The sequence below is a fragment of the Toxorhynchites rutilus genome, chromosome 1 (assembly GCF_029784135.1).
Source record: "Toxorhynchites rutilus septentrionalis strain SRP chromosome 1, ASM2978413v1, whole genome shotgun sequence".
Taxonomy (NCBI): domain Eukaryota; kingdom Metazoa; phylum Arthropoda; class Insecta; order Diptera; family Culicidae; genus Toxorhynchites; species Toxorhynchites rutilus.
The window spans coordinates 22,795,174-22,819,168 of NC_073744.1; the positions used below are offsets into that span (position 1 = coordinate 22,795,174).

The 23,995-nt window shown below is 36.5% G+C and overlaps 1 protein-coding gene across 2 annotated transcripts in view; it reads right to left on the bottom strand.

Moving 5' to 3' along the window:
* The window catches only part of LOC129779369 (protein similar), a 355,482-nt gene that overhangs the window by 233,892 nt on the left and 97,595 nt on the right, over positions 1-23,995 (bottom strand). For both annotated transcript variants that reach the window (XM_055786797.1, XM_055786807.1), the window contains exon 6: positions 8,887-9,028. In XM_055786797.1, the coding sequence (XP_055642772.1) occupies positions 8,887-9,028 (142 nt within the window). The remainder of the gene's footprint in view (positions 1-8,886; positions 9,029-23,995) is intronic.

A 23,995-nucleotide genomic window follows, 5' to 3' on the forward strand; every position in this document is an offset into this window, starting at 1 on the left:
GATTTTTTAATTGACTTTAGTCGTTTCAAATTACGATTTGTCCACGGTGGAAAGGGCGTTTTACTAGTCATCCTTTTGGGAACGAACTGCTCAATTGCGTAAACCAACACATTTGACATGGATGATGACGCTTTGTCTATGTCATTATCGTTCAAAATTTCATTCCAATCTATGCTTAGAAAGAAACGGTTCATTGACGAAAAGTCGGCCTTGCGATAGTTGAAATGAATTAACTCCGTAGTGTGATCGAAAACAAGCGGCGGACTAATGGATACAGAGATCAGTAGTGGTGGATGATGACGGCTTTGTTTCACCAAAGGGGCAGGAGCTTCAATCACTTCCGTCTTGAAAACGATCTCTGCACTACTAAAACATAGGTCAAGAATACGGTTGTTGTCGTTGAGGATGCTATTCATTTGACATAAACCGGCGGTGCTAAGGCAATCTAGCAGACACTCTGTAAATGAATTTACAGATGAATTGGAATAATCTGGATATAGATATTTCGATGCACTTAAAGACCAAGCGATGCCAGGCATGTTGAAATCACCCAGCAAGAGGATACTGTCATTCATCTCCATTTGTTCTGTGATCCAGTGAATAGTCGAAATATGCTGATTAATAACCACCGAGTCATTGGTACGATCAGGAGGAATGTAAACGACACCAAGGTACATCGTTCGATTATACAACGAAATAGCTGCCCATATTTGCTCAACAGAACGGCCGGCTGGATGGAAAATTTCTCGTGATACGAATTTTGAGTTTACTGCCAACAAAACTCCACCGCCAATAAGTTTACTACTATTTTTAATGGATCGATCTAAGCGATACATCGTATACGCAGAACCGAAAATTTGTTGTGACAATGTATTATTGTTGAGCCACGTTTCTGTGAATGCGAACACATCATAAGAGGCATCGGAACAGGCTAGGTAATAGTCTGCAATAGTACTGTTCATGCCGCCGACGTTCTGATAGTAAAGCAAGAGTTGATTATCTACACGAGCGAGGGTCTCGGTGGATTTACGTATTGCGGTGTTGGACGAGGGGCTCTTCGAGGGAGAGCTGCTGCATGCTGCATTTCTAGGATGGTTGGTGGTAGCAATCGAGCAGGAGATCCGATTGGAAGTTGTTGATATTCTTCTTGGAATTTGTGTTGGTTTTGTGTTAGAGGAGTGGTGGGGTTGCGACGAGCCCGAGTTGCTGATCGTTCTAAAAAAGGATTGATCGAAATTACAAATTGTACAACAGGATTTTTCACACTCAAAATCAGCGTTAGCCAAAACTATGGAAAGCAAGTTTTCATTCACATAGTTGCAAGTTTTTCAAACTAACGAACAAAAAAACTTTAAACGTATCATTTGTTTTAGATTCGCTGCTATTAAGGAACAGCAAAGACTATAGGAACAGATTTATTCACATGTTTTCTTTCTTTTTTTTTGAAAATAGAAAACAGAAACATCACTCAAGATTCAATCATAATTTAACCCTTTGATCAACTATCAGAAATGTCAACTGCTTTACTAATGCGCTACGAATCACGCTCTGTTTTTTCGTCAATTGATCGTCATCTTCATTTTTTTATATATATTTTTACTCTATTTTTTCAGACTCCTTTCATTTCAGCAACTGGTACAAAATGTGTGCCTGAGACAGAAAATTTGTTTTTGCAAAAAAATGTACCTCAATTCCATTTATAATTTTTTTTTAAGATAGTGTTGCGTAAAAAGTGTTATGGATAATCGATGCCTACATTGCCGAATGTCCGTTTATATAGTCTTTATTTTTATTCTTATTCTCGGGAAATATTTTATTCACCCCATAAAACATTTTAGTTGTGTCGTGATTGTTTGGTTCCTCTAATACCAAAACTTCCCATGGTTTCAAATGCAAAATTATCACTGTAAAATATTCTGAAGGTAACACCGCACCGCATTGCCAATGGCAATGCTCTCGTCACTGATGAGGGGTCAGTACCGACTCGCTTACATTATTCACATCGTGATCTCAGTGGGGTAACAAAACAAGGGTACGATTACATCGCGCAATTCTACCTTCCAATACGACACACATTCCGGTGCTTCAAGCGCCGGAACCGCTCGGAGGAACTGTGCCGTCACCCATCCCATAAGCAAATGGAGGTTCAAATGATGGACAGAGGATCCGACAGATGCCGTAAGGCTGCCCCAAAGCCAAACAGAGAAAAAGTGAGTAAAAATCCTAATAAATTCGTCACACTAAACATGTCCAAATTTACGAACTGGTGAAGATGGCCTCGGAACTATTACGCCGAATTATTACGCCGAGAATTTTCCGCTTGCGCTGCAGTTGGTTCAAATAAACATGTCAACCATTAGGGACGAATTCAGGATGAAGTATGAGAAAAAACGAAACAATATCTTGCAGACGAGACGCGGCTTCCGACACGGTTCGTTCCATCCGAATCATATCCCAAGCTTGATACAGATACTCAACGCAAACGCACAGCACTTCCCAATATCACATTTCCGACGCAACACTTTAGAGTCGAGTTTATTTTCGTGCCATACCTATTAATTTGCCTTTGTTGTAGCGTTTATTTAAAGGCAGTCATTCAAACGCTAATCCTCTAAGTTAATGGTCGGTTGGAAGCAGGCAAGAAAAAATATACCAACAAACATAACGTTGGTATTTCTAGCATGTGAGAGATGAGAAACACATCAAGCGGGAAAAAAATATTTTCCATTAAATCAACAACAGAACTCACCCGGTTGGAAACACTGCCACATGGTTCCCCCACAGCAACAGAGTTTTTGAATTGAGAGCTTGGGAAATGGCATGTTTGACAACATTACCGGTTAATGAAGCTGTTTTCTGGTTTAATTTGTTTGCCGCTCTTTCTTCCGCGCAAGCTAAGAATAATTTGTTCCAAATTGCTTATGTCATCTCTCACGGGGAAGGAACATTTTATGTTAAGTGGTGGTAGGTTTTGCTCAGCGCCAACAAAACCATTTGGGATTTGTCGGCTTGTATTGAAAAGAATCGAACAAGAGCGTTTTCGGGGAAAAATGATATAAAAGTTTGTTTTTACAAAATGTATTCCATGTTATCGGCCATTAATTATCACAAAAATCTTAGTTTATGATTATTGGTAGAGGTGAAGATTGACAAGGAATTGACATTAGGGATTTGAAATGAATCAATTAATGTCACACACACAAAATCATAAGTGTTTTCTTGAAATGTTTTTCGACTTGAGGCAGTTAAAGTTCTTTTAGTACTTTTTATTTCAAAATTGCACATCGCTCATCCACATGGAGAATTTTTGTTGGGACTATTTTTATTGAGCTATTGAAATTTGAAAGGATTCATTCGGTCGAAAACCACAACAAAAGTTGTGGAAATTTAATGAGTTACAAATGGGAAATTCAATAGAACATACACAGCTAAAATAACTCTAAATGAAATTTTGAGTTATATTTTTCCAAATCACTATCACTCAGCTCATTTAATAACTGAGAAACAACGACCTAATTCCTTCAATTGTGGCATGCGGATGTGCCATGACAAATTACCAAATTTTGGGGTCTCACAATGTGTTGATTCTTTAACCAAATACTTCAAAAATTAGTTTCCACACGTTGATGTGGAATGATAAAATTGGCCAATGCTGAGGTGGTCAACAAGAAAAAATAATTCTCCTGATCCAGAGAACACTTTTCTGCCGTGACGGAAAAGTAAAAAAAATATTTTTACCAAATTTTAAAATTTCCCGAAATTGTATTTTTTAACCAAAAAATATCTAAAATATTTGACAAAAAAAGTTTTCCCGAAAAAAAAAGCTTTGCGTTTCTTCGATATCCAAAACCCCAAAAAAATAAATAAGTTGTATACTTATTTAAAAGTTGGTTCCCTGGAATAAAACATTCAGTACGCAACTCGATGTTTCCGCTAGAAAGTTATGAAAACATATTTTTTGGACAAAGATCGAAAACCGGTCAAAACAACAAAAGCAACAAATTTTAGAAAATGAGTACAAAAAAATTGAATATCTAAAGAATAAATAAATACATATTGCTGTAAGAAAAAGTCAGGCCATTTGAAAAAAATCGTATAAAAATACATCAAAAACAAAAAAAAACAATGGAAAATTTCAGCTAATAGTAAGCATTTCGATAAGCACCATAAATCAGACATGATGTCTATTTTTTATACAAACAAAATATTTTCTTCGAATACCTTTCATTTGCTCGTAACATACTAAAAATCGTTCCAACGATGGGATAATTACGAATAATTAAATTACGAATTGACAGATTAAGATTTTTTTATATGAATGAGCAAAATCGGAGCAAATTTTTCATTCGGTTTTTATATTAATTTTGCAATTTTTATATTCAGAACGAAATATAGTTTGACATGATCCAGCCTCACTTTTTCACTCACACTCTGCTACAAAGTAACAAAAAACATCTGTTATAATTCTGTTATAATTATTATAACAATGGAAGCCTCATATAAACTGCACCGCTGTGTACTCACTCACTAAGTACTAATTTTTTATATTTTTTTCCTGTTTTCCTGGCTGCTTGCATTATTAAGATCATTCTGAAGCCATTCCCAGTTTCTATCTAAAATTTTCTTATTTTCCTGTTGTCGATTTTTTTCTGACTATTCATATTTTGTTCAAAAAAATCCATTTTCCGATTATCCAATGTTTCATTTTTCATAAATTTTATGTTTTTATATATTTTCTCTATTTTTTTCGGGTTTGTTTTATTTTTCAAACCTTTCTATTTTATTTTTTACTTCCCTCATTTTTGAAGAAAATAAGTGTTTTTGCAGATGTTATTGAGTTTTTATTTTTTATTGCAGATTTCAAATGATTGTTTATATTTCAGATATGTTAAAATTTCTATGATTTTTTCAAATCTAGATTTCCCTTAACCTTTTTCTGTTCTGTTTTGTTGAAAGAAAAAATTATTTTCCCAAAAAATTGGGTTTATATATTTCAAGTTTTTCTGTTTTTATTCTGTTTTTTTTAATTTATTAGAATATGCACTTTCGTCGAAGACATCCATTTTATATCTTTTTTAGTTTCTGGAATACATGGCATTTTTGTGCGTAAATTCTTGCGTTTGACATGTTTTTGACTTGATTCTAAACAGAAAAAAGTTTGCAGAATATGTAAATTGCGATAATTACATAAAAATGTTACGAGTTAGGCATTAATCCTTTCACGTACAACATCGAATCTCTCTCGTGGTGTGCTAGCATAACACAAGGCGCTAAGACGCTCAGCAGAGTAGTGAAATTACTCAATGAGGTACCCATTGAAGCGTTTGGGTTTGGTCCGCTCTTTTGAAAATTAGATCGTACGCGAAGGGGTTAATAGTATTTTTTTTAAAGAAAACATGAGAAAGTTGTTAGAAAAAAAAAATTGGAAATTGTAAGGACTATGCATATTTATTTTTCTCAAAATTAAAAAAATAAATTGAGAAAAAGGAATTCTAATTGGCAATTTTTTTTCTTTAATTTTTTTTTATATTTTTTCAATTAAAACATACATAATTTTCTACATTTCATTCCTGAACTAAAATTTAGCAGGTTTTATAGTTTTTTGAGTGAGTTTTTTTTTTAAATTTGAGTTTCTTTCAACTTTGTTTTTCGAAAAATCTCAATTTAAAAACTTTAAGACCATTTTGTTGGTTAAAGAATGAAATATGTATTTTTTTAAAGTTTCAATTAAAAAATATCAAAAAAATTCTTGGAAAAAAAAGACACTGAAAACTAAAATTCATTTTTCTCGAAAATATGTTTTTTTCTTAATTCTGAAAAAAATAAATATGAATAGCCCTTAGAATTTCGAACAATTCATTCATTCATTAGAAGATGGGCACTTCTTCAGGGAAAGAGCTTTTCTAACAACAACTTCGAGTCCGACCTGTATATGTTTGTTTTTCGTGATTTTTCAAATTATCAACCTACAAAGACCCCAGCTTTAATTTTTTCTGAATGTTCAGATGTTTTTACATGACATATCAACATTTCAGGAACACCTAGAATTTCATTTTTGAGAGTTTTAAGTATTCTCTATCGAAGCAATATGTTGAATCAATGGAGACACAAAATTGTGAGTCAAAAATATATTCATCAAAATCGGCAAAAATTTAAGAACAAGAAAACATCTCTACAAAGAAAAAAAAGTGTTCCTGAAATATTTACATGTTATGTAAAAAACGGGTTTCAGAAATGATAGAAGCAGGTTATTACATCTCGAAAACCATAAAAAACTTGTTTTCTTCAACATTTTACGTGAGAGTATTTAGTCAAAATTTTCAGACCTTCCAAGAAAAAACGGGTGCAAATTAGAAGAAACCGTTTCTAAAATTTTTCGAAAGGAATAAACATTCGAGATTTGCAGGAAGATCAGAGCTTTATTTTCTGTTTCTCGTGAGACTGCTGTATACAGGCCTAAAATTTGACACATCTTGAAAACGGCCAAGTTGAAGATAAGGACTTATGTACATTACATGTAGATTTATAAGAATATATTTTTCGCAGAGAAACAATTAATTGGATCTCAAAACTTGATAAAAATAAACCGTGCTGTATTACTACTCCAAATAGTCTAGATAAACAGATTTCATTTCAAAATGAATCGAGCTTGAGGTTATATACATTTATCTGAGTTTTGGGAGTTTTTAAACGAATACTAAGCGAATTTTTTTGTGGTCCATCGTGTCCAGAAATTTTATTTGCAAATTTTGATTACACATATGGTTCTGTGAAGAAAGTGTCTCCAATTATAGGTGCCGAATGTTCTCAAAAAAGGTCATATAAAAACAAAAAAATATGTATTTGGGTAGTCACCATCATTTGGAGAAAGTTTGAAAAAAGGGGGCAATATGAAGTAGGGCTATAATCGGCCGTTTTTGACCGATTCTGCAAGGAACAGTTTCTGTGAAAAAAAACATCAGTGAAAATCACGAATTGTTTGCTACAAATATTTAAAGAAAAAATGTATTTGTGGAAATTATTTGAACAGGAATAACATACCAACCACAATTCATTCGGAAGAAAACCATTACAAAGTCAACCACTTTACAACCTTTTTTATCCAAAAAAAAAACGCTCGATACCATTTTCACGTCCCTTCGAATGATAAGTGCATGAAAAACTGCCACCACTAAAGCGGGGTAATCGCTGCCGACTGCCATAAAAATAAATAACCATTTTTGCCCCTCTCCATTGCAGTAGTAGTCAGTAGCCGTACAAGTCAACATCGTGCATCCTCATCAGCGCCTTCAGAGTGGCGGTGGTCCACTATTGCTACTGCTTCTGCTGCTGCCACTTATTGCACCTTGGGGAATCAACCCCAGCTAACAACCCACATTCCCATGCCCATGGTCATGGTAGCGACGTCTTCGGCGGAAGGGAAGTGGGGGGGGGAGTCTACGAAGCCATAAACACAAACCACTCACTCATCGTTCGGTCCAGGTCCAAGCTATCTCATTACAGCAGGGGCAGAAACTGTTGAAGCATAAACATATCTCGCAATGCAAATAATCATAAAAACTGCGATGCTCCTCCGATCATCGATTGGTGGGCATTCGATAAGCGCGCGTGGTGCTATTCCTGGGAAGGATAACACAAAAGGATGCGCGCCTTTGTTCTGCGGCGATGAAACAGCAAACCAACAACCAAACAAAGAATGGTGTCAGCTCATTTGAAGTTGGTGGGAAAATCATTTTCCGACATGTTCGAAATAACGAACTTGCACGGAAACTGTTTCCCGCGAGCTCTCGGTTAAGTAATCCTCTCTGCGAAAATGCTTTTTTTTTTTGGAATCAAAAGTGATGCAACTTAGAAACTTGTTCATTCACCTCGCAAAAAAAAGGAAGCTGCAACGGCACAACAAAGAAAATAAATGCACAAACGACAAAACCCGTCGTCGTCGTAGAATCTGTCCCAAGCGGAGAAATATCTCCGCCTGGGATGATTTGTAATGATTCTCAGATTGGAAAGAGGACCATAAAACGGTCAAAGTTCCATTTGGTTTTGTGGAAAATTTCTCCCAGCGGAAGTGCTTGACATTTGTTCCGGTGCTTAGAGATAATCGTGGATATTATTGTGTATGCCACAATTCGAAAGTTGTTACTCAACAACCGTGAAGAATGAATATGGAGACGGATGGTAATTATCGACTCGGCCAAACAAAATTTATGAACCATTAGCAATAAACCCATTTTCGATGTCACCACCGCGGAAATCAAGATTCCAGTCTTATCGCATCCCGGGAAAATTAACCCAAATCCTAGACATACGCGTCCTTCGCGCCACTGTTTCGTCGTTGCGTGTTCGCATTTCACGTAGACCGGACGTGTGAAATAAAATCACAACACGACGGGTCCGGAAAGGTGCGTAAATATCACGCGATTAGCACATATACACCCCGCCCAACAAACGACCTACCGCTCCACTCCTCACTCAGGAGTGGTCGTAAAAACACCATTTCCTAGCCAACAACAACGGTGGCTGACATCGTGACGAATTCGTGAATATTTCCATCGTTTTCAATGATTTATACGATTTCCCGGGAATCTGGGCACCATAACACGTGTCCCAACGTGAATATTATACCTTAAAAATAGCAGTCTGTCATTTTTTGTTAAAGCGCGCACACATACACACACGCTCACCGCAAAAAAAAATCCAAACAAAAACCGGTCCACCGAGGACCACTATTATTATTGGTCCCGCCGTTCCGTCGCAGTTGTGTCGATAAATCAGGCGACGGCGCCGAGCGCGCGCGCGGTTTTCTTTGACAGTTGGGTTTCGTTTTTGACAGGTATGTATTTGGCCAGAATGCCAGAAAAAAATAGGGAACAAGTGTTCACTTACCTGATGACGTAGTTGACGCAAACGATGCTGTGAGGCTTCTGCTTATCGTAGATAAGCGTCGCCTGCGTCACTACCCAGGCGTAACCGCCGGTACGGGCCAGGAACCGGTACCGGGCTGTTTCGCTCTGGCCTTTGCTGATCACTGGAAAGAAACAAGATTTTTTTAGTATGGTTTCTAACAGTATGGTTGAATATAACTCTCAAGTGAAATGTCTACAGAATGACAATTTAGTTTATCAATCAAAGATCTAATCATCGTTCATATCTGTACATCATCAAACATTTATAGCTTCGTATTTTCAGGAATTTATCGTTTCCATTAATACACTCCGAGAAGTGTTTTGGATCATTGATTTTTCGCTCATGGTGAGCTAGATAAACTCAACACTAGTGTTGATACAGATTGCATCTCAAATTGGAAGGGGAGTGGGACGATAAAAATCACCAACAACTGAAGCGGAGGTTCCAAAGGTACATTTTTTCTAAAAATTGGCGTTACATAGCCGTTTTTCGATATTAATGATTTCAAAAATGGCCGCCATTTTCGCAATTTTCCAAATTTTTAAAAACCTCTATGAAACGCTCTACACCCAAAATTAATGCTTAGCACATGTTTTGGCATCCCGATTTATTACATTAAATGAGCCTAAAAATAACAGAAAATGCGTTACTCCTCAATACTAGTATATCATTTTGTATAACATATATGCTAGAGCAATATAAGATCAATATGAACGAGCGAAACAACAGACATCGCCCAGACCGAGAAAGATATAGATTCTCGTTTATGCTCTTCTTTTTACTCTTAGAAGACACTTTCCAACTTTATTCTGTAATGAGGTGTAATATTATCACACAATTATACTACAACACCAGTAGCAATGTGGATAACGGTTGTGTCCCATTCACCCGAAACACGTTTACCCGAATGTAACAAATAGCCAAATACAACAAATGCAAAATTTACTCGAATGAAATATGTACCCGAATGAAGAAGGAAAAATTCCGACAAATCAGATTATGAGTTTTGTCGAATCTGTTGTTAATAAGTAAGATTAAATCAGAAAAACATGAAAGAGCAACAAAAATACAAAGTAAAATGAGGAATTGTAATGAGAAAATTTGAAAATGATGTTGAAGACTTCGCTGTGTAATTTTTAAAATTTAGTGTAGGTACGATTAACATTAACATGTATTGTTCTTTAAGGCTATGAGATGAGCAGATGAGAGATGAACAGAAATGAGCACGGGCCATGCAATATTTCGAAAATTAACCAGATAATTTTAACATAAAAAAGCATAAATACCGTGAAAATGGGAAAAAAAATTGACAAGAAAAAATGGTACTTACGTATTTACGCCACCGTAGTGCAATGTTTATCATGTATTTATTATTTCGTGAGGATTTTTTTTCTTAGATCAATGTAATGGGGGCAAACCTGTGTATCACCGACTGCCCGGTTAGTTTAAAACATAGAAGACGACCCTTTAGTTAGGTTCGACCGAGTGTTAGCGAGCGTCGAACGGTATACGATTGCCTGGTGCATTACGTTTGCCCGGTTAAGTTTTGCTTTGAGATATATCTTTCATATTTCAATGCAAAAATTTACCGGGCAAACGTAACGCACCAAGCAAATATCATCATTATTAAATATGAAAACTGCTTCTTATCAAATATAGCTGTAAATATTACATTCGGGTAAATGTCACTTTCGGATAAATATTGCATTCGGGTAAATGTCGTATTCGAGTATATTTCGCATTCGGATAAATGTCACATTCGGGTAAATGTTCATTTGGGTATTTGTTACATTTAGGTGTTTGGAATTCGGGTGAATGTTTTTCGGGTAGCTGTTGTTCGGGTAACTGTCTTTCGGGTTAATGTGACACATTAACTGGATAGCGTGGTCTTGTTAAACAGCCTCGCATTCCATCTGGCCTTGGTTCGATCCCCGTTGACATCGTATGGACTTTTTTTCATACAATTTCTTTATTTCTTTTTTGTATAAAAAAGAAATAGATGTCTGCTCTCATGCATACAAACATTTTAAAGCTTTTTAAAAAGCTCATTATGTGCTCATTTGACCCTCCAGCACACAAAAAAGCATTATTTCTGCCCAAAGATGAAATGTTTTGTGCCAATGCTAGAATATTATTAGGAAGTCGTTCTAATACACCCCGGTGCTTCGGAACCGATACTACCAGCAAAGTATCGATTTTCAGATAGCGCCTACGCATCCAGCTGTCAACAGCGTAATAATAATTATACGTGCACTCAGAAAAGGGAAAATACATCTGCAAATATACCTTAAACGATAACCAAAATACCCCAACCCTTCACTTTATTCCTATCATCCGAAAAAAAAAATCATGAAAATTCCTTATTTTTCCATCATGCAGACAGGGGTCCCCCCTTAAGCAGAAAAAAATGCAATTTCTCAAAAACTAACAGATAAGCCTTTGCGATTCTTTCTGAGAAAAATGTAATAAAGTACCAAAACCTTTCAACAATGAGCTAACAGCTAAGGTCTATTTTGTCTCAATACCTCGAAAACCTCGTAAACTAAAAATCGTAAAGGAAAAGCAGACATTTGGAGTGCAGAATAATGTTCATTATCAAGCGGTTCAAAAATAACGAATTTTTAAATATTGGTATACAACCATTCCATGCCAAACCGATATAGCGGATCTCTGATTTTCGTAAAAATTTGTAGTTTTGTTTCTTATTGCAAAATATTAGACTCGTATTTTTAATTTTTTTCATTGGGGTGTCCATTTTCATTTTAGAGCAACCCGAAAATTTTTTTTTCCCCTTTTTGGATTTTGTTTTCGTAATTTTTGATTACATTAGCTTATTGGCTTCAATGTGATATGTCGATCATCTGAATCGATACAGCGGTTCGATAGTTTTTTGTATATAATTTTATTTTTTTATAATTAATTATAATTTTTTGAAAAAAAAACCTTTTTGTAAAAAAGGGGGGAAAACTGATTTTTGGACCATCGGTTAATTTTAAAAAATTATGACTCAAAGATGAAAAAAAAACATCTCTCTGGTTTTAGGATATTTTATTTAAAAAAAACCTCAGTTTTCAAAAAAAATTATAAAAAATATAGCGCTCTTGGTTCCAAAACCATACAAACAAATACAAACAAAAACAATTTCAATAATTACGAAAACAAAATCCGATTATTTCGCCATTTTTCCGTCAGCCCCTCCAAAACGCAACGAAATAGACCCATTTCTGAAGTAGATGCATTCCAGCAAGCAACACGGAACCATTTGAATTTGATATTTTTTATTTAGCTGAAACTTTTGCCAAATTGTTTGACATTAGGTACGATGCCATTTTACGGTATTAGTTTTTTAACACGTTGAGCCCCTAATTTTTCTTGCTGCGCATTCCATTCATCCCGCATCGAGAGCGTTTTCAAAATACCAGTACCGGTCGCAGCTTCCAAAGATATTTATTGTATAAGTAGAAAATAGTCAGAAATTTGACTAAAAAGTAGTAACATTTTGGAAAACATCCGAAAACAAACCATATATATTTTTATTTTCTTATTTTGTAACTGTCAGTCCCAGTCAGTCAGCGCTTTTCTACCAAAAAAGCTCACCTTCGGCCCCCAGGGACCGACGCGTCGGGGCTCGCGGGGCTCAACGTATTAGATACGATCACGATATATTTTAAATTTCTGAAAAAAACTATAATGCCAAAACGGATTATTTGATCGAAATACTGTCTCAGGTAATGTTATACAGCGTGGCGCATAAGTCATACAACCGATTTGCACAAATATACCTCTGACATATCCGCGTAAATTCCAAAATCCGCGTAAAAATAAACTAGGTAATTTTCAAAATCCGTGTAAAAATCAAACAAACAGTGAATTGTTAGTTTGAAATGCAACCCATATTCTAACAATTGATTAACTGTTTTTTTCGCATGCTACTACATTCATGATACTTTTTTAAACTTTGAAAAAAATACAACTAATCCTTATTTTGTTTAAAGTCAAGATAGTGATGTAGTGTATTCGACAAAGTTTTAGAAAATATGAAGACGTCAACTTTCTGTATTTCATAGTTTCTGGAATATATGGCATTTATGTATGGAGACTCCTGAAATAATGAAAAATAATGTTTTACTCGTAAAATTTTGTAAATTTTCGCGTTTGACATGTTCTTGGCGTGTTTCTGAATAGGAAAAAGTTTGCAGAATATATCAATTTTGATAATCTACACACTAAAATGTTACGATTTAAACATTGAGAGTAATTTTTCGAGAAAAAAAACATGAAAAAGTTGTTGTTAGGAAAACTTTTTCCCTGCAGAAGTGCCCTTCTTCCGATGTATGGATAACTGTATTGGAAATTAATACACATTTTTTCAGAATTTAAAAACAACATATTTTTGAGAAAAATGAATTTCAATGTTCAGAATATTTTTTTTCTGTGTTTTTTTAAATTATTTCCTACACTTCATTCTCTAACCAACATTGTGTAGGTCCTATAATTTTTGAGTGAGAAATTTTTGCAAAATTTTGAGATTTTTTCACCTTTTTTCGGAATAAACCTTGACACTCCTACATTTCATTCTTTGTTGAGAATTTTGTAGGTATTATAGATTTGAGTTAGAAATTTTAGTGAAAAAAAACGTGCAAATTTTAAAATGGCAAAAACAAATCATTCCGTTTTGTTGCTCATAATCATAGTTTAGTTGCTGAAATGATACCATTTTGCCAACAGTCCTTTTCGAAAATTAGTCGTGATCATATTAAGAAAAAACTAATACCGTAAAATGACATCGTACCCAGTGTCGCACAAGTTGGCAAAGTTTCAGCTAAACCAAAAACATGAAATTATTTTTACTCTCGAAAATTCCGGGTTGATTGGTGGAATGCCTCAGTAAATCATCACGGGCGATGGAAAATGGGTAAAATATAGGAATATTGTCCGCAAAAGATCTTGAGTTAGACGCGGTGAACCACAAACAATTTCGAAGTAGTAGATAGAACACATAAAAAATCAAAAACTCTCATTCAAAATCGAACAAAAAAACAACACTAAAACAAAAAAAAGAATTAAATTGTTATTGAATTTTTTATGTTTCCAAAGTTTTTCTTTGGTAAATTTTTCTTTCATAAATTTGCTGATATAAAATTGAAAATTGAAGTTGATTCATCTAATAATATTGAAATAGTGTACTCATTTCATAATGAATATACAGTCTTCTTCTTCAATGACACTAACGTTCCTAGAGGAACTTCGCCGTCTCAACGTAGTATTACTTGCGTCATTTTTATTAGTACTTAGTTGAGATTTCTATGCCAAATAACACGCCTTGAATGCATTCTGAGTGGCAAGTTCTAGACTACGCGTGATCACAGTGCAAGTCGGAGGAAATTTCTTTGACGAAAAATTCCCCCGACCAGAACGGGAATCGAACCCGAACGCCCGGCATGTTAGTTATGACGCTAACCACTCGGCCAAGGGAGCACAATATACATATATACAGTGAATATACAGTCACTATTGTAATAAATTACAATTAAATCAACCAAACATTGCAAAATAGCTGTGCGGTTCGTGACGCCTCAGGTAATGATTTCGCGCGCGGGATTGTGGCTTAGGATATCGTTCTCTGCACGAAAGCGCATTAAGCACGATCCGCAGCAATCTTCCTAAATTTATGATATCCACCATAAATCCCACGCCAGTCTCGCGACGGCACAGCGAAGCCATTGTCAGTCGGTGCATGAAGTAGTCACAAGCTGCATTTAGACATGGTTACAATCCCCAGATCCTAGCAGAAACAGAGGTCCCCGGTGGTATCCATTTCGAGTCGCTGCTCGTGTTTCCCCCCTCCACGACGGGGGGATTCAATTATTCCCCACCGATAATAAATCTTCCTCCCGACTTAATAAGCTTATTTAGCTACACAGTTTCATTTCAATTCCAATTTTCAACTTTTGTCTGAATCCATCAAAGCGCAGCACGAGAGAGAGGAGGACAAAAAACTCTAGGATGTGCAGCAGTGGTGCAACATTGGGGATGTTGTTATTGTTTCGGTTACGATTCATACGCTATCCGCACATCTCCAGTTCCCTTTGTCCCCATATTTGCTGCCAGCTGTTAAGCATAATTCCCGCTCGGAATGGCTACTGCGAACACAAAGAAATGTGCGCTTGTTTCGCACGCCGGCCAAAGCTCTCCCGGAGTTCATGAAGTGATTGCATTGCTGGTTGAAATTGGCCCCAAACCACCCCACCCTCCAAAAGGTACCTGGGAGACGAACTTTGAAAGCACAGCTTGTAAAATCACTACCTAATGTTGGCATGCATCGAATTTAACGGGCTGCTCGATAAAACCCACAATGGACGACTATCTTCATCGTCTTCGGTGTGCAATCCGGTGGGACGGTGGTTGAAGCGACCCAATGAGCCGTATCTTGGAACACCTTCAGCAATGAAGGGAACACTCACGAGCCTCGGGAGCACAAGTGACTCTCCGCAGCGCGGGAGGAGGTTCAATGGAAGTGTTAAAATGTCGAAAGCTTTTTCCTTTTATTGTCACATTACCGCCCAACAAACCCAAAGGACGCCAAGGAGAGAGTCCGTTTTTGTCGTGCAGTGTATGGTGCAGTGCATCTACGGATGGAGTTTATGCTTTCTTTTAGAAAGCTTAATCGAACGGAAATTAGGAGCGCCCTCCCATAGGTCTCCTGCGCCCATTAGCACTGAGATTGTGGGCGGGCAATAAAAACCCCAATTAAATGCGGGAGCGAAAAGGTGAACGGAGTCGCAAGATGCTTTCACGTCTCAGGATTTGGTTTGTTGCATCCTGCAACGTGGCTAATGTTACGAGAGGAGATTTGTAGGGCAAAATATGATAGTCCAGGTTTTCGCAAAGATATTTGACGATCATACTTAAGTAAAGCAGTAACTCAAAACTGGAATGAAAATCAGCAATATCAATAATATAAAATAAAATTGAGAAGCGTTATTCTTGTTGAACTATGTTCAGGTTTCTATTTTCTGCCAACGAACGCGAACCATTTGCTGCTCTTTAGCACCATATGTTGCGCCAAAGCAACAGCAGCAGCAGATTACGAAAACAGCCTGTTAAGGGGGACTGGCTTTCCGCTGTCAAGTTAGTAAACTCCGCCACTCGGTCCCAATCAATTTGTTGCTTTCCTCCAACACTTCATTTGTTATATTTATTTTTTTCCTGCTTTTTGCCGTGTTGTGTCCATCACGTGGCAAGTTTCTCATGAGCGCGCGTTTGTGTGCGTGTCTGTGTGTGTACCGGATGATTGATGACTATTTCGGGTACCAGTTGAATAATAGATGCCATTTTCCGCCAGATTTGTTCAGTTTTTTTCCGTATCCCACCAACGCGCTGTGCGTGTTTGGCTTCGAACCAATTTGTTCCTCTCGATAATTTTTTAATTTTTCAAAATGTTTCAAAAATTTCTTCACGAACGTTCAACATAGGCTTATCTTATCGAAATTATTGTTCTTCAAATTACAACAATTCCACTCGGAAAATCGCTGGTTTAAATGATAACACTCCCAAAAAGGGAGCAAATGCACTGGGTTGCAGCGGTTCTCAACCCCAAGTAGGATGCACACAGATGGAGGAGACAAGCACACAGCACAGTCAGTTTTAAAATTTAATGTATTCTCTTCGCTAGAGCTGCTTATCATCATTTGGCGAAAAACGGTTCCCATAATTTTACGAGTGCATTATTATATCAACATACATTTCCCACCCGAAACACAAAGTCACAGTGTCCTTGGGAATGATGCGGTGACGCGATAGATGAATTGGAGATTTTTCCTCGAAACATTAATTAAGAATTCTTTCCGTTTGAAAAGCAACCTTTTAAAAGTATTTATTCGATTTTATTTTTCTAGAGTACTCTTAGCCTTTTCATGATCCATCCACTTTTTTATCCGTTTTCAATCCGTCATGTTAAACATTTTTTCAATAAAGGACTACGTTTAACAGGGATGTATGGGGTGTAAAATGAATATCTAAAAACTGAACACGTAAGAAATATTGAAAGATTTCGAACGCTTACAATTAGACCATTTCTTGATAGATCGCAAAAAAGTTTGCATTGGAAATGTTTCTACGCATCTGACACAATAAAAAAAAACGTTATTTTTTATTCTTGTGAGACAAATAACTGAATATTTGTAAAATTTCAATCGATATCTAAGCGCGCTAAATCCCACGTTTTGATTGGCCCATTTTGTGCTCCTTAAATTATACCGACCAAAGGGAGCCACTAAATTAGCATCGAAAAACGAAGTGAATACAGCAATACCACTATCGTGGCTATCTCCACCGTGCAAATCATTCTTTTCAACGAAAATAAGAAAAATAAGAAGTCAACCTCAGTCTAGCACCAGCTAGCGAGCAGACAACAATCTATCGTAACGGTGATATGGCATACAACAGTTTTGCGCGATGCAAATGAATAATTGAAAATATCACACTCTGTTCAGATCCATGAAGAGAAGCGAACATTGCGTCACAAGCCCCACCTTTGTGTGGTTCATTATCATCTGCAGAAGTAGAAAACGAATTTCAATTTTCCTGATACAACCTGAACGAAAATATAACGTTTGGTGTTTATGCTGCGTTCTTGTCGCAATGTGTTTCATTCCACCGTTGATCAAGCAGGAAAATTAAATTTATCAGTGCTTTCCCGAACTATTTTTCCTTCGCATATATGTATTTCCGCTGTGGACTTCAAAGTTCTAGCGTCCAGCAGCAAGTTTCCATTGAAGGACAGTGAACCATGAGACTTTGCTTTCGTGCTACAAAAATTAACAGTCTGTTGCTCATTCTCATTCTCATTCTCAACCATCTTCATTCTCAATCATCTTAATTCTCAACAATCTTCACAATCTTCATCCTCAACCATCTTCAGTTGCTTTTACCAAGCCACGCAAACCCATCGGTGCTTTTCAGGACCTACTATAAGTTGTCGAAAGTTGAACGTTATGTATTTGCCATGCACAAATAATAATGCCGTACTAATACTCATCCACTCATACACTTACAAGAACTTTCAGCAATCTTTCAATATATTCATTCATTCACAAATTGAGAATTGATTTATATGCAACTTCAAACTAATTATTACTAACCCAACGGTAGTCCTACGCCAATTCTCATTCTCATTCTCATTCTCATTCTCTCATTCTCTCATTCTCTCATTCTCTCATTCTCTCATTCTCTCATTCTCTCATTCTCTCATTCTCTCATTCTCTCATTCTCTCATTCTCTCATTCTCTCATTCTCTCATTCTCTCATTCTCTCATTCTCTCATTCTCTCATTCTCTCATTCTCTCATTCTCTCATTCTCTCATTCTCTCATTCTCTCATTCTCTCATTCTCTCATTCTCTCATTCTCTCATTCTCTCATTCTCTCATTCTCTCATTCTCTCATTCTCTCATTCTCTCATTCTCTCATTCTCTCATTCTCTCATTCTCTCATTCTCTCATTCTCTCATTCTCTCATTCTCTCATTCTCTCATTCTCTCATTCTCTCATTCTCTCATTCTCTCATTCTCTCATTCTCTCATTCTCTCATTCTCTCATTCTCTCATTCTCTCATTCTCTCATTCTCTCATTCTCTCATTCTCTCATTCTCTCATTCTCTCATTCTCTCATTCTCTCATTCTCTCATTCTCTCATTCTCTCATTTTCTCATTTTCTCATTCTCTCATTCTCTCATTCTCTCATTCTCTCATTCTCTCATTCTCTCATTCTCTCATTCTCTCATTCTCTCATTTTCTCATTCTCTCATTCTCATTCTCATTCTCATTCTCATTCTCATTCTCATTCTCATTCTCATTCTCATTCTCATTCTCATTCTCATTCTCATTCTCATTCTCATTCTCATTCTCATTCTCATTCTCATTCTCATTCTCATTCTCATTCTCATTCTCATTCTCATTCTCATTCTCATTCTCATTCTCATTCTCATTCTCATTCTCATTCTCATTCTCATTCTCATTCTCATTCTCATTCTCATTCTCATTCTCATTCTCATTCTCATTCTCATTCTCATTCTCATTCTCATTCTCATTCTCATTCTCATTCTCATTCTCATTCTCATTCTCATTCTCATTCTCATTCTCATTCTCATTCTCATTCTCATTCTCATTCTCATTCTCATTCTCATTCTCATTCTCATTCTCATTCTCATTCTCATTCTCATTCTCATTCTCATTCTCATTCTCATTCTCATTCTCATTCTCATTCTCATTCTCATTCTCATTCTCATTCTCATTCTCATTCTCATTCTCATTCTCATTCTCATTCTCATTCTCATTCTCATTCTCATTCTCATTCTCATTCTCATTCTCATTCTCATTCTCATTCTCATTCTCATTCTCATTCTCATTCTCATTCTCATTCTCATTCTCATTCTCATTCTCATTCTCATTCTCATTCTCATTCTCATTCTCATTCTCATTCTCATTCTCATTCTCATTCTCATTCTCATTCTCATTCTCATTCTCATTCTCATTCTCATTCTCATTCTCATAGGGGCCCTTATAGCCAATGTAATACCTAATACCAACCATCTTCAGCTGGTTTTGCTAAGTCACGCAAACCCATTGATGTTCAGGACCTCCAACAAGTTGTGAAAAGTTGAACGTTATTCGAATCGGATTCCTTAGGAATTCGATCCTCATACTCTAACACTCACACACTTACAAGAACTTTCAGCAATCTTTCAAAATATTCATTCATTCATTCATAAATTGAGAATTGATTCAGGTGCAACTACAAACTAATGATGACTAACCCAACGGTAGTTCTACGTCAATCTTACTACGTAGTAAGTAAACTTCAAATAAAATAATGGAATTTGTGAAAAGATGTGAGAAATATGAAAAAAAGGAAAACTGAGCAAACAAAATTTTAATACTATGGAGAAAACCGGAGGAAATTGCAGACTGGAAAAGCTGATAGTGTCGCCAAAAAAAAAGGAATAAAAGAAGAAACTTAAAGAGGGAGAAGGCTTGATGAATCTAGAATACTAAAATACATTTAAATATCAGAATTCGAAAAATGTTTGAAAAAAATCAACATTGAATAAACAATCCGTTGTTACACCAGAAATTCTATGAAAAAAGAGTGCACTGATTTCGTTTTTTTTTTTATTTCGGCCTTAGAAAGCATCGTCGTAAGTTAGGATGGTCTTAACATTGGATTTAAAGTTTGTATAGTATATTGTTTGTATAGTTTAGTATAGTTTGAGACTTAGAGCAATCGATTTATGTCGACAACGACATGCATAGGCTGCATTCGACGCTTCAAAAATAGTGATTAAGATATTGAAAACAATTAGAAAATAAGCTTTGCAAAGTGGTTTTGCTACCAGGAAGGAAATATATAGAAAATAGTAGTCTTCCACTACCTTCAATGACATGTTTCCTACGATTTTTATTGTTTCATCGAGGGCTTTCTATGCTTCTTATACATAATGTTCTGCTTCATTAATTACTTGTTTGTTTCAATATTATTCAATTTTTCAATATGGTATTCTAATGATTTCTTGTTTTTTTTCTCCATTTTTCATAGTTTAGCTCAGCTTCATTTTTTTGGTTTAGTGTGTTTTTGTCAGCTTCAACCGTTAGTAATTTGATTTTGGTTTCTTGATAATTTCTTAGTTTCCTCCGTTATTTATTCCCACATTTCTCAGCACACTCAGTGGATTTTGTTTGACCGGTTTCATGAGTCTTTTAAGTTCTCTTTATAGATCCCAGTTCTAACTTCGCTTTCTCGTAATTTTCTGAGTTTTCTTCTATCGTGCAGGTCTCATAGTTCTGCGCCTTTTGTTGCTTAGTTTTTTTTGTTCTCTCAGTTCTCGGTGTTCTTTCTGTTCTCCCAGTTCTCTTTGTTCTCTTAGTTTATTTTTAAGTTCTCAGTTCTCAATTTGTACATTTTCTGAGAATTTTTATTAATTTTAGCATCATTTTTCCATTAATGTATCTTTTATATTCTCAGTCTATTGTGTCTTCTTAGTTTTTCCTTCATTTATATTTCACTAGCCGCTTTTTTATTATTTTATCAGGAGTTTTTTTCAATCATTTTTAAATCTGCATTGCTTTTATGATTAGTAATATTTTTTGTTGGTTTAATGGACTTTTTTCCGTTGCTATTTTCCAAGTTTTTTTCTCTTCTTTTGTTAGATTATCTGTCTAGACTTTGAATTTTGTCTCTGTTTTTTAACTCTCACCAATGTTTGAAACATTCCCTTATTTTTGTTACATTTTTCTGGAGTTTGAGTAGAGTCTGAAGTCTTTGTTAGTTGTTAGTTGATTGTTTTTCTACTTTCAAATTTCAACCCATATGCATGCTCCGTTCAATTGGGCTGAATCAATTCCTCGCGAAAGCCAAAATACAGAATACGGTTCCAGGATACGTAATCAGACAAATTGATAAAGTTAATATACGAGAACGACGACGACGACAACGTCGTCATCTCTCGTTGCATATCGCTACACTTCCAATGAGATGTCATCGGGAAAACGAAAAGCCATCGCCAGTTTTAATATTTTATTATTTTAATCACGAACCATTTATTAGAATGCACCACCAAACTGCAGCTACCGAGAAGATAGATGGAGTTGGTGCCCTTTGTGATGTTCTCAAGGCACACAACATCCATGTCACTTCGGTTCCAAGAACATAAACTGCTTGTAGCGAGCATTTTGCGCTCGTGTTGTTGACAGGAATAGGAATAGGAGTAGAAGTAGGAAGGGGAAACTAGTTACTGTAACGGCAGGCGTGTAGTTTATCATCCAGCTATAAATTTAATTGAATTTTAGATGTGAACGATGACAAGGAATCCTGTGAAAAGGTGAACACACGTACAGCGAGAAGCGAACCACGTTCAGTTTCAACGAATTATGACCGATTTGGGTGCTTTCGTTGAACCACTGCGGGCTTAGGTCCCTTTGGCAGGGGACACTTAGGGTGTACTTTTAGGTGGATTCTGAAGATCAAAGAAGCAGCCAGTGTTTCGCCTCTCCGTGTGTGATTTGCATAAGCAAATTTGTAATTCAATTCGAATGACTTCGCTGAAGAGTGGCCTGCACTTTATGAAGTGAATGCACGAAGCGTTGCATGAGACTGCATGGCAATCGAACGACGAAGAAGGACAATTAGTTTACGTGTTTCCTTCGTTTACAGCCAATGAACATAACCACCAATCGATTGCAGCAACCAATTAGCAGCTCCCCAATTACCGGTCGCTACAAATTCACCTTCTAAATGGCTTCCCACTAGAAGAAATCATTGACTTCCTTACTGATTCACAAAAAGTTTTGTTAATACTGTGGAACATTATGAAACAAAGTTCCTTCGGAGCCACCGGAGACTGGAACCTAATCAGGGAATGTACATTTCGGTGGAGGTGTTTTTTTTTCGTTCTGTTCATGTTCATCCGAGCCCCTCTGGGTGGTTGTTCTGATGGTGGTCTAATGAAACCGTTCACCTTGCCGCAATTCTCCACACACATAAAGGGTGAAGAGAAGCGCTGTTTCTTTTGCAATGCGGTAACTTTTTTCATTAACTTAATTTGTGTCTAAATACAGCGAGGGCATTTTTCTCCGCAACTCTCTGGGAAAACTCCCTTCTCAGCTGCGCTAATAGTCCCACTACGAACACTGCCGCGATGCAGTCTCGATTTTAATTCAATCCGCCCCATTTTCGGTGCAGAAATTTTTCCGCTAATTTCGTTGTGGCGGTGCAAGATAGTTTGAAATCTTCTAACATTCTTCTCTCTGTTTATGCTAAAGGTTTGGTACTAAGGTGCGAGGAAACACTACCACTTTCCTTCGAGGAAAATGCAAGAAAGGAACATCGAGGGTTCCAATTAGCGCGCATTCTTGTGGAATGCATTTCTTTGATGCTGTTGTAATTTGGTGTTTTACTGTCCAATGGGAAATCAGCAGCGACATGTCTCCCTCATCGATGCGAGGTTGCGCTGCAGAAAAGTTTGTTGAACACAAATTATTTTATATCTTTTTGCTTTTTTAGATTTTTTTAAACTTTAGACCCAGTACTGCTCTGATTTTTATTTAAATTTATATGAATGTATGAAATGAATCCAGAGGTCAAAGTAACGGGGACGATGTTTTCATCTAACGAGGATAACGAACCGGGACGATCCCAAGCCGCCGAAGTGACGCTATTCGAGTTGACCGCCGTCCCGCAGTCGGAAGCGGCGGCTTCTCGCAAGCTAATTCGTGCTGCATCGATTACCCGGTTAGTTTGCAACATAGGAGACGATGTCGGACGACATACGTTCGCCCGATTAATTTTTGCTTTCGATTTTAACTATTCATTTCAAAGCAAAGATTACCTTGACAACTGTAATGCACAAGCAAATGTATGCCGTCCGTATGGACCTAATGAAAGGATCGTCTCCTATGTTTCAAACTAACCCATGGAACATAGGTTCGATTGTGAGAGGCCGCCGCTTCCGACGGCGGGTCGGTGGTCGACTCAGATTGCGTTACCTCGGCGGCTTGGGGCTGCTTCGGTTTCTTATCCTCGTTAGATGAAAACATCGCCCCCATTACATTGACCTCTGGATAAATTTCATAGCGAAAGTACCATTTCAATTTCAAGAAATTTGTGTTTTGGGTTCTTTATGTTAGAATTACCTGCTTCATTTTTGAAAAAAATATGGAAAGCTCATTTTCATTCCTAAATGATCTCTTAGCCTTATAGTGCAATACGGAAACGAAATAAGACGGAAAGGAAATTGCACCTACTCTAATTTCTTGAAATCATCATTTTCAAATTTCCTCATCACAATTTTTCATTTTACTGCGTATTTTTGTTGCTCTCTCATGTTGCAGAGATTTGATTCTTATTTATCATCACGAGATTCGACAAAATTCATAACCTTATTCGTTTGAATTTTCTTCTCCATTCGGGTGAACGTTACATTCGAGTAAATAATATTGCATTCGTTTAATTTTTTTATATCCCATTTGTTCATTTATTTAGGCTCATTACCAGGATTAGCAGGATTTAATCGTGTACATATTACATGTTTATCTAT